General features: G+C 51.4%; 1 protein-coding gene across 1 annotated transcript; it reads right to left on the bottom strand.

The window, feature by feature from the left end:
• Window positions 1–6364: 6364 nt before the first annotated feature.
• On the bottom strand, window positions 6365–11113 carry socs9 (suppressor of cytokine signaling 9). Its single transcript, XM_080218284.1, has 2 exons — window positions 11055–11113; window positions 6365–8430 (listed from the first exon to the last, which is right to left on the bottom strand). The coding sequence occupies exon 2, from the start codon at window positions 8178–8180 to the stop codon at window positions 6870–6872; it is 1311 nt and encodes a 436-aa protein (XP_080074410.1). The 5' UTR covers window positions 8181–8430; window positions 11055–11113; the 3' UTR covers window positions 6365–6869.
• Between the last annotated feature and the right edge of the window lie 476 nt (window positions 11114–11589).

The following is an 11589-nucleotide window of genomic DNA, read 5'->3' as shown; positions in this document are numbered from 1 at the left end:
CGTTTGCTTTCATTTATGTTATCTCATGTTCCAGAACAGGCCCTCCCCAGTCTTTGTCACCAATCTTCACTGCACACACTGATAGGGGCTACAGCTGTTGGTCTCATTAGCACTGGGTTGGGTATGGGTGAGTACACACTAGCATTCCTGATCGCTGCCCTCCTCCCTGGGAAGCTTGGAGAGTTTAGAGTTCCCTCCACAGCTACAGCCCCAACCTTTTACCATCCCTATGAATGAGTTGGATGAAGAGAGAGAAGGTACGGTTCTTAAATTCACCAGTAACGCAAAGTTAGGCAGGAAGGAAAGTTGTGAAGAGGACATAGGCTACAAAGGGGACATAGACAGATTGAATGGGCAAAGACAGGTGGGGATGGGTCTGTCACTACAACACTGAGGTACAGTACTGGTGGGGACGGGTCTGTTGCTGTATAACACTGGGGTACAGTACTGAGGGGGGTATGGGTCTGTAACTATATAACACTGGGGTACAGTACTGGTGGGGACGGGTCTGTCACTGTATAACACTGGGGTACAGTACTGGTGGGGACAGGTCTGTCACTATAACACTGGGATACAGTACTGGCGGGGGAGGGGTCGGGTCTGTGACTATGACACACAGTACAGATGGGGACGGGTCTGTTGCTGTCTAACACTGGGGTACAGTACTGGTGGGGAAAGGTCTGTCGCTGTATAACACTGGGGTACAGTATGGGTGGAATGGATCTGTCGATGTGTAACACTGGGGTACAATACGGGTGGGGACAGGTCTGTCGCTGTATAACACTGGGGTACAGTACAGGTGGGGACAGGTCTGTCACTGTATAACACTGGGATACAGTACTGGTGGGGGGGGGGGCAGGTCTGTGACTATAACACAGATACAGTACAGGTGGGGACGGGTCTGTCGCTGTATAACACTGGGGTACAGTACAGGTGGGGACAGGTCTGTCACTGTATAACACTGGGATACAGTACTGGTGGGGGGGGGGGCAGGTCTGTGACTATAACACAGATACAGTACAGGTGGGGACAGGTCTGTCACTGTATAACACTGGGGTACAGTACAGGTGGGGACAGGTCTGTCACTGTATAACACTGGAGTACAGTACTGGTGGGGGGGGGGTGGGTCTGTGCCTATAACACTGAGATACAGTACAGGTGGGGATGGGTCTGTCGCTGTATAACACTGGGGTACAGTACTGGTGGGGACAGGTCTGTCACTATAACACTGGGATACAGTACTGGTGGGGGAGGGGTCGGGTTTGTGACTGACACACATACAGTACAGATGGGGACGGGTCTGTCGCTGTCTAACACTGGGGTACAGTACAGGTGGGGACAGGTCTGTCACTGTATAACACTGGGATACAGTATTGGTTGGGGGGTCGTGGTGGGGGGAGCGGGCCTGTGACTACAACACTGAGATACAGTACAGGTGGGGAAGGGTCTGTCACTGTATAACACTGGGGTACAATATGGGTGGAATGGATCTGACACTGTATAACACTGGGGTACAATGGTGGGGACAGGTCTTGGTGTATAACACTTGGGTGCCAGACTGGTGGGGACAGGTCTGTTGCTGTCTAACACTGGGTTACAGTACTGGTGGGGACGGGTCTATTGCTGTATAACACTGGGGTACAGTACAGATGGGGATGGGTCTGTCGTATAACACTGGGGTATAGTACCGGTGGGGACATCTCTCACTATAACACTGGGGTACAGTAGTGGTGGGATGGGTCTGTTACTATTACACTGGGATACAGTGCTGGTGGAGACAGTCCGTCATTATGAGAGATTTGGTACAGATTTGTCTCTGTAACACAGGGGTTAGTGCAGGCGGGTTCATGTGTGTCACTGGTGATGGGATCTGGTGGCACTAATAGTACAGGTAGCAGTTATAGGATGCTGACTGGGGTTAGACCATCAGATGGTCTCAGATGACAAGTAGGACTTGAGGGAACTGGTTTGAACATGAGCTATACCAAGGATTTCACTCTTACACTTACAGGGACTACCCAGTGTCAAATGTTGTGAGTGCAAGTCCCACTCCAGAGACTTGAGCACCAAGCCCAGTCTGAAACTTGCAGTGCAGTGCAGTATTGAGGGAATGCTGCAACGCCAGTCATTGAAGTGCAAGTTAAACCAACACATCTGCATGTTGAACTAGAATTAAGAGATGCCCCCCAACCCCACTTGGAAAAAAGATGAGGAAATCTCCATGTATACTGACCAACATTCCTTCCTCTCCTTCCATCCTGCACCATTATCAAAAACAGGCTGGAATATCTGAATACAGAGATCCATTTTAATCACAACAAATCACTTAATTTTTCCAATCCAGCACATAGCAGAGAGAGATTGGTAATTACCTGACCTGTGTGAGGAACCACCTCATGATTGTCACAAAACATCTCCTTTCCCATCAGAGGAAGAAAGGCTCACTGCTCTTCCCAGTTTCCTCTGGTGCTCCTCTCCAAAGACACTGTCATTCACCAGTAGATAGTCATATGGAATGGCCCAATACCCACCTTGGAGGCCATTTGCAGCCTGGACGGTGATGGGGAGGAGGAACCTGATCCCTCAGTCAAGAAGGCATACGGCATGCTTGCCTTCATTGGCCAGGGCATTGAGTTTAAAACTCGGCAAGTCATGTTGCAGCTTTACAGAGCCTTAGTTAGACTGTGCTTGGAATAGTGTTCAATTCTGGTCGTCACACTACCAGATGGATGTGCAGGCTTTGGAAAGGGTACAGAAAGGATTTACCAGGATGTTGCCTGGTATGGAGGGCATTAGCTATGAGGAGAGATTGGAGAAATTTCGTTTGTCTCACTGGAATGATGGAGGGTGAGGGGCAACCCAATAGAAGTCCACAAGATTATGAAGGGCATGGTCTGAGTGGATAGTCAGAAACTTCTTCCCAGAGTGAAAGAGTCAATTACTAGGGAGCATAGGTTTAAGGTGCAAGGGGGCAAGATTCAAAGGAGATGTACAAGGCAAGTTTTTTTTTACACAGAAGGTGGTGGGTGCTGGGAACTTGCTGCTGGGGGAGGTAGTGGAAGCAGATAGGATTGTGACTTTTAAGGGGCATCTTGACAAATACATGAATAGATGCAATAGAGGGATATGATCTCTGGAAAGGCAAGGGGTTTTAGGTAAGTCAGGCAGCATGGTTAGTGCAGACTTGGAGGGCCAAAGGGCCTGTTCCTGTGCTGTAATTTTCTTTGTTCAATCCACACTCCTCAAAGAGGACCCTGAATCCTGCACTCCCTCAGTTAGCAGAGATGGAGGAAGATGCCTGTGATTGTTGAAGTGGCTTGTATTTCCCATAAAGCCACTCTGGCACATCCGCAACTTATACAATTATTTGGATAGTTACTTTAAACAGACAAACAAATATTTTAAGGTGAAAGGTCTGACTAGGAGGCATTTCCCTTTTGCACGCCAATAGTCTGACAGGACAAATACATTCTTGGCTTTAAAACCAACTTCAGGTCAGGAAACTGGTCTTCTTAACACTGTTCATTGTGAAACTTTGCCATTGCAGTCGGAGCAGGTGGTGGAGCTCACAAGAGGCCTTGGGGGGAGGAGGGTACTCTGAGTATAGAGAACACAGTCACAAGGACACCCACTCCAGGTGATAAAACTAGAGGATCGGGCTCAGTCAGGGAGTCACGCCTTCAGAAGAACTGGGAAAAAACACTAAATAAAACACCTCTCATTAATGTGACACCTCAGAGTGTGAAGTGTTCACCTTGCTGAGAGTAATTTTGGTTCTATTTCCCCTTACATGCTTCCACTTGACCTCCAGGTTGTCAGCTACCTGCCAATGGAGACCGGTTTTACCCACGCTGCTTTGAGAGAGTGAAACTGCCCAATACTCTGCATGGGTTACCAACAGATCTCCCATGGCATTGCTCGTGCATAATCTCAGGCTGTAGTGTTTTAGCAGTTGATCTAACATCATTTATATCATGCGTTTTGCGTAACACTTCGGAGGAGTGTTAGCAAACAAAAATAAAACACTAAAATGGATAATCTGGACTCACAATAGCTGCTTAACACCCTGAGGTCAGTCAGACAGCAATTGTCCTTTGTAAATTGCAGAGTACAGGTCAACAACTGGGCTCCGTCTAGCTTTTTTTGCCCCACACCACAGTCTGACATCTGGAGTGTGCTGGACACATATGAGGTGCGAAGGATTTGGGGATAGAATTTCCGCAGGCGATCCCCGATCTTTGACCGCAGTGACTGATGGAACCCAAGAGGAAATATGGACAATCTTACCATGGTAGAGGAAGAGACTTGGTGCGAGCATCCCAGGCCTTTGCGGGTGCTTCTAATAGATGGCTCCCGCTCCTGCTAGGAAACTATGGGTGAACCTCACCTCCATTATAATGATGCTTGACTGTTTCCCTAAGCTCACTGGACCATCAAATGCAATTAAGCCCAGTGTCCCACCCAGTAAGCTTGATCAGCTGAGGGACAACTGTAGAGATTAGTTTGAGCTTTTAATTTATCCAGGTATCAAATTGAAAAGTACCTTGCATCAATTTCACTCATTCTGTACCTAGTGCTCGGTGTTAACCAGAAAACTTTTGGATCGAAGGATTATGTTGGTGAAAACGTGACTCTAAATAAAACAGGAGTGTCCATCAGCTGAAGATTTGTAATCCCATTAATGAGTTGTTGACCCACTGAGTTTAATGTGAAGATTCTGCCTGTGTTAGGATTTGTGCAGGTTCCTGTAAACTTCCAGAACCACATACTGAATGATACGTAGGACCCTTGACAAGAGTCTAGCCACGTCCTGATAGAACACAGCGTTTCTCAATGGAAAGGCCAATCCCTCATCTACTTTACAGCAGCAAGAACAGTCACTGGATAACAATCGAGATCAGGAATGTTCTCTTCCCCTTCTTAGCTCAGAGGTAGAGTCATAGAGGTTTACCGCTTGGAAACAGGCCCTTCGGCCCAATTTGTCCATGCAGCCCTTTTTTTTAACCACTAAGCTAATCCCAATTGCCCGCTTTTGGCCCATATCCCTCTATACCCATCTTACCCACGTTAACTGTCTAAATGCTTTTTAAAAGACAAAATTGTACCCGCCTCTACTACTGCCTCTGGCAGCTCGTTCCAGGCATTCACCATCCTCCATGTAAAAAAAATTGCCCCTCTGGACACTTTTGTATCTCCGCCCTCTCACGTTAAACCTATGCCCTCTAGTTTTAGACTCCCCTACCTTTGGGAAAAGATATTGACTACCTAGTTATCTATGCCCCTCATTATTTTATAGACCTCTATAAGATCAACCCTCAGCCTCCTACAGTCCAGGGGAAAAAAAATCCCAGTCTATCCAGCCTCTCCATCAAGTCCCGATAGAATCCTAGTAAATTTTTTCTGCACTCTTTCTAGTTTAATAATATCCTTTCTTTTTAGGGTGGCACGATAGGACAGTGGCTAGCACTGCCACCTCACAGCGCCAGGGATCCAGGTTCGATTCCCGTCCTTGGGTCACTGTCTGTGTGGAATATGTATGTTCTCCCTGTGTCTGCGTGGGTTTCCTCTAGGTGCTCCAGTTTCGTCCCACAGTCTGAAAGACATGCTGGTTAGGTGCACTGACCCGAACAGGCATCGGACTGTGGCAACTAGGGGGTTTTCACAGTAGCTTCATTGCAGTGTTAATGTAAGTCTCACTTATGATACTAATAAATAAACTGTACGTTCGCTAATAAATAAATATACTGAAACCTAGTGCAGTGAAGCCCAAAATCTGATCTGAACTGATATCAGCTGTGAGCATCCTGGACTGAAACACATGTGGGTTTATCTGTTTGCCTGTCCAGACTTACTCAATAAGATTACAGCCTTAAAAAAAAATCACTCTGCAGGATTTAATCACATACATCACAACAATCGTGTGCGAAATTAAGATTGTGTTCTGGTCAAAAGCATCACCAATAGCTCAGTGCATTGACAGTCTTTAACACTTGGTGCCATGGGGAGGGGGACACAGCCAACAGAAAGAGATGGAATCCCCGGAAACAACATCTGGTTAATTACCTGTAATTAACGTGGTCCATATTTACACCGAGTCAGTGTGACAACTCAACCTTGAATAAAGCAGTTTCTCAGTAGTGGTCCCAATGCGAAATATGCCCTTAGTCCGATCGTGCACCTTGCTTTTTCAAAGTTATAAACTTGAAAATTCGGATTAACATCAAACTGGTTTGAGGGGGACTGGGGGAGACAATGGAAGGGCAGGAGACTATGGGGGGAAGGGGGATAATGTAGACGAGAGGGTATAACGGGGGGAAGGGGGAGATAATGGGGAGCAGGTGGGGGGGGGGGGGGGGGGGGGGGGGTTGGTGGTGCAGTAAATAAAGGTGATGCTACGCCTGGGCCTTCACCTTGAGACCCCATGTTTCGCTCCAGTCTGGATGTCCGATGGAAAGTCCCCTTGATTCACGAGTCTGATTTGAAGTGAGGTGTGGGCAGTCTCGAATGTGGGCTTTGACTGGGGGTGGGGGATGGGGGGGCAATCGCACTCAGGGTGTAGGTGATGGATAAGATATCCCGTTAGTGGAGTGGGACCGATTCCTGTGAGGTTTGGGGGGGGGGGAAGGAATTACTGCAATAATGCAGAGGGAGCTTTACATTGTCCATTTCTGTGCTTAATGCTGCAATACTCTGGTGCTCCAATGAACATAAGATTAGCACAAAGGAAAAAAAACTGCAAGAAAATACTGTTAGGTTAAGGTCACGGATTTTGTCATCTTCAAATAAATAGTAAACAATGAGAAAGTCGTTCTTTAAAGTCCATCCCGGGGGTTTGGAGGAAGTCCATTTCCAGGCGCTTTCCGCTGGTTTCACCTGGTATCGAGCCGCCTCACGCGCACTTTCTGTTTGTAATGATATTCCTTCAGGTACTCCTTCAGGGTGTTGGGAATGGGGAGGAGGTCGATGCCATCGTAAGTGGAGCAGCTGGAAATGGCAGCCCGGCAGATGTGCTGGAGACTGAACGGGAAGGTCCTGTTGATGGGATTGGACAGGAGTGGTTCAAAGAACATGCAGGAGTTGGGGTCCTTGTAGTGCTCGAGGAGGCCGGTGACCGTGGGAGCGTGGAATACGCTGGGGTCATGCACGTCGAAGCTGAAGTTGTGGTTCCACTGCTCGATGCGCGCGTGCAGAGAGCGGCTGTACCTGCGGAAGCTGACCGAGAAGAGGTAGTCCTCTTGGGCTGAGTCCCGCAGCAGGAAAGCTCCCTCTGGTTTGCCCTCCAGCAGGGCTTCGGCCTGGTACCGGTCCATGACCCCCCAGTAGCAAGGAAAGGTGGTCAGCTCCAGGAGGTCAGGAACCAGGCAGTGGATGTAGTCGATCTGGGTGTGGGCGCGGTAGCCATCTTTGATCTCCACCTGCTCGGGGGGCAGTTGGGGAGGGGGCACCTCTTCAACAGACGCACTCTCCTGGAGCTGAAGCGTGGCTCGGTCATCTCCGGCCAACTCGTTCATCCCGGGCGCCAGCTTGGGCCCCAGTTTGTACAAGGGGTTGATCTGCGCTGTCACCTCGAATGTGTGAATCTGTGCGTGGGGGGGAGGTTCGACCCCCTGCTCGATGCTGATCCGCCGCCTCTCTCGCAGACGGTCCTCTTCGTCCTCCACGGGCGTCCCACCAGAAGACGCCGTATCCAGCATGGGGGAGCTCTGTGAGACAGGAGCCGTGTGCTGCTTTATCAGGTACCATTTCTGCGCTAAATCTGTGCCAGCAGGGAATGGGCATTTATCCAGCATCAGCTCACTAATGTGGATCTTCCTCTTGGAGGAGGAGAGGATGGCAGAATGCAGGCTGTGAGATTTAATTGGGAAACACTGGCCTACCACATCCTGAATCCGCTGCTTCAGTGACCGACTGTGCAGTTTGCACACTCCAGCGTCACGTGAATCCTTCTCCTGGGTCACATCCAGGTTCTGTTTCCCCGATTTCCTGCCTGAAGGATTCCCGGCATTCCCCTCCTTTTGTCCCATCCCCGAGGCGCCGGCGGAGAGTTCGGATTTGTGGGAATTTCTGTTCTTCTTTTTGCTCCGACTCTCTGCCTGTTCCTCTGGGTCCCCTCGCCTGACCTTGGGCCTCACAGCCCGCTTTTCTTTCTCCGGCCTCTCATTCTCCCGCGGCTCTGACATGTTTTCCGGGAGCGAGCAGGAATGGGCACGGACCACGGCTGTCAGCTTTAAGAGGAACTGCTGCCGAGAGGCCGACAGCCGGTTGAATCTGCTAACAGATGACACCTGGCAACACGCCCAACAGTTCGATCCGCCATGGCGCCACGCACTGCCCACTCCGCTTCCCAGCCTGTTTGGAACTCCCCATTACTCAACTTGATTCGGGTCCGGAAACCAGGAACTTCCTGGGAACGCCATGGAGAAACTCGCACTGTAAAAAAAAGAGACGAAGGAACGTGAATGAAACTGCTCCCGCACCAAGTCTTTTTTTAATTATCATGGGACATGGGCATCGCTGGCTGGGCCAGCATTTATTACCCATCCCTAGCTGCCCTTGGTGGTGAGCTGCCTTCTTGCAACTGAGTGTCTCACTGCGCCATTTTAGAGGGCAGTTCAGAGTCAACCACGTTGCTGTGGCTCTGGAGTCACATATAGGCCAGACCGGGTAAGGACAGCAGATTTCCTTCCCTAAAGGACAGTAGTGATCGAGATGGGTTTTTCCGACAATGATTTCATGGTCATCAGTGGATTCTTAATTCCAGATTTTTTAAATCAAACGCAATTCCTACAGAACTACATTTTGCACTCTCTCTTCCTTCTCTATGAATGGTATGCTTTGTCTGTATAGCACGCAAGAAACAATACTTTTCACTGCATACTAATACATGAGACAATAATAAATCAAATTCCACCATCTGCTGTGGTGTGATTCGAACCCGGGTCTCCAGAACATTAGCTGAGTTTCCGGATTAATAGTCTAGCGATAATATCACTAGGCCATCGCTTTCCCTGATTTGATGACATTTGAACTGTGGAATGGCTGGTTCACAGGGCAACGATGGTGGATGTAGGAGACACAGGGTGACTGTTGGTCAATATTTCCCCCCAGGGTCCCCAATCTCAGGTAACGAAGGTGAAGCAGATGACCACGAAACCATTATTGAGAAAACCCATCTGGTTCACTGACGTCCTTTAGGGAAGGAAATCTGCCATCCTTACCCCGTCTGGCCAACATGGGACTTCAGAGCCACACAGCAATGTGGCTGACTCTCAACTGCTCTCTGGAATGACGCAGCGAGACACTCAGAGGATCTCTTACTTCTTGAAAGGAGGGGAAAAAAAGCAAGTCAGGTTGTGGATCCCCGGCTTCCTCTGCGTGAGCGAGGAGGGGAGCTTAACACACAGAGCTGGCACTGCCCTGTCCTGCTCGGGCTCCTCGAACTGGGAGTTAACCCAGCCAAGGAATCTCCCCATCTCACATATAACTGGACCTGATGCAAAATACTCTCCGTCTCAGTAAATATACCATCAGCTAAACCCACTGAATTTACTTCGTAACCAGCCTAAAGCCCCAGTAAATACACAGAGCTGGTAAGTATCCAGTAAGTACCTGGTAACACCCTGTTAATACCCGAAAATTACCCAGTAAATACCTCATTTGTACCAAGTAAATTCCCAATTGATCGCCAGTTAATACCTAGGGGGAGATTCAGGGGAGGGGGAGGGAGAGGGAGATTCGGAGGGGGGGGGGGGAGGGAGAGGGAGATTCGGAGGAGGGAGAGGGAGATTCGGAGGGGGGGGAGGGAGGAGAGATTCGGAGGGGGGGGAGGGAGGAGAGATTCGGGGGGGGGAGGAGAGATTCGGGGGAGGAGAGATTCGGGGGGGGGGGAGGAGAGATTCGGGGGGGGGGGGGAGAGATTCGGGGGGGGGGGGGAGAGATTCGGGGGGGGGGGAGAGATTCGGGGGGGGGGGAGAGATTCGGGGGGGGGGGAGAGATTCGGGGGGGGGGGAGAGATTCGGGGGGGGGGAGAGATTCGGGGGGGGGGGGAGAGATTCGGGGGGGGGGGGAGAGATTCGGGGGGGGGGGAGAGATTCGGGGGGGGAGAGATTCGGGGGGGGGGAGAGATTCGGGGGGGGGGAGAGATTCGGGGGGGGGAGAGATTCGGGGGGGGGAGAGATTCGGGGGGGGGGGAGAGATTCGGGGGGGGGAGAGATTCGGGGGGGGGGAGAGATTCGGGGGGGGGGGAGAGATTCGGGGGGGATTCGGTGGGGGGGAGGGAGATTCGGTGGGGGGGAGGGAGATTCGGTGGGCGGGAGGGAGGGAGATTCGGTGGGCGGGAGGGAGGGAGATTCGGTGGGCGGGAGGGAGGGAGATTCGGTGGGCGGGGGGGAGGGAGATTCGGGGGTGGGGGGAGATTCGGGGGGTGGGGGGGGAAGAGAGATTCGGGGGGGGAAGAGAGATTCGGGGGTGGGGGGGGAAGAGAGATTCGGGGGTGGGGGGAGAGAGATTCGGGGGTGGGGGGAGAGAGATTCGGGGGGGGGAAGAGATTCGGGGGGGGGAAGAGAGATTCGGTGGGGGGGGGGAGAGAGATTCGGGGGGGGGAGAGAGATTCGGGGGGGGGGGGAAGAGAGATGGGGGGGGAGAGAGATTCGGGGGGGGGAGAGAGATTCGGGGGGGGGGAAGAGAGATGGGGGGGAGAGAGATTCGGGGGGGCGGGGGGGAGATTCGGTGGGGGAGGGGGGACCGGTGGGGGGGGAGAGGGGAGGGGGGGGATTCCCAGGGGGTGGAGGAGATTCCCAGGAGAGAGAAGGGGGAGATTCACGGGAGGGGGGGGGAGATTCACGGGTTATTCCCCGGTTGGTTAAGCGCTGGTTAAAGCTGGTTAGAGCGTGTTAGGTGCTGGTTTGAACTGGTTAAGGCTGGTTAGAGCGGGTTAAGACTGGTTAGAGCGTGTTAGGCGCTGGTTAGAGCGGGTTAGGCCCTGATTAGAACTGGTGACGGCTGGTTAGAGCGGGTTAAGGCTAGTTAAGCATTGGTTAAGGCTGATTAGTTACCGGTTGTTCCCCGGCCCCGGGCCGCGCCACCGCCGCCGCTTCCTCCCCGCTTCGCGCCGCCGCTCACAGCGCCCTCGGAGCCCCCAGCGCCCGCGGAGGGAACTGCAGCGCGGACAGCCGCAAAACCCGGAGCGGAGCCACACACACACAAACACTGGAATCAGCACCCAGCCCACCACCATGTAGCACACAGTGCACAGGGTCTGTACTCACTGCATCCCACAGAGTGATCCTCACTGCATCCCACACAGTCACCCTTACTGTATGCCACATATTCACTCTATGAGGTCTATAAAATAATGAGGGGCACAGATCAGTGAGATAGTCAATGTCTTTCCCCAAAGGTAGCGGAGTCTAAAACTAGAGGGCATAGGTTTAAGGTGAGAGGGGAGAGATATAAAAGTGTCCAGAGAGGCAATTTTTTTGGTGAGTTTTGGGTGGTGAGTGTCTGGAATGAGCTGCCAGAGGTAGTAGTAGAGGCAGGTACAATTTTATCTTTTAAAAAGTGTTTAGATAGTTACATGGGTACGATGGG

The sequence above is a fragment of the Carcharhinus amblyrhynchos genome, unplaced genomic scaffold (genome assembly GCF_965287045.1).
Source record: "Carcharhinus amblyrhynchos unplaced genomic scaffold, sCarAmb.v2.hapA scaffold_37, whole genome shotgun sequence".
In the NCBI taxonomy this organism is placed as follows: domain Eukaryota; kingdom Metazoa; phylum Chordata; class Chondrichthyes; order Carcharhiniformes; family Carcharhinidae; genus Carcharhinus; species Carcharhinus amblyrhynchos.
This window is presented reverse-complemented; position numbering and strand designations above follow the sequence as displayed.

What these genes read in the sequence shown, in the direction of transcription:
- socs9 (XM_080218284.1), bottom strand. Translation starts at nt 8,180, where the DNA reads ATGTCAGAGCCGCGGGAGAATGAGAGGCCGGAGAAAGAAAAGCGGGCT.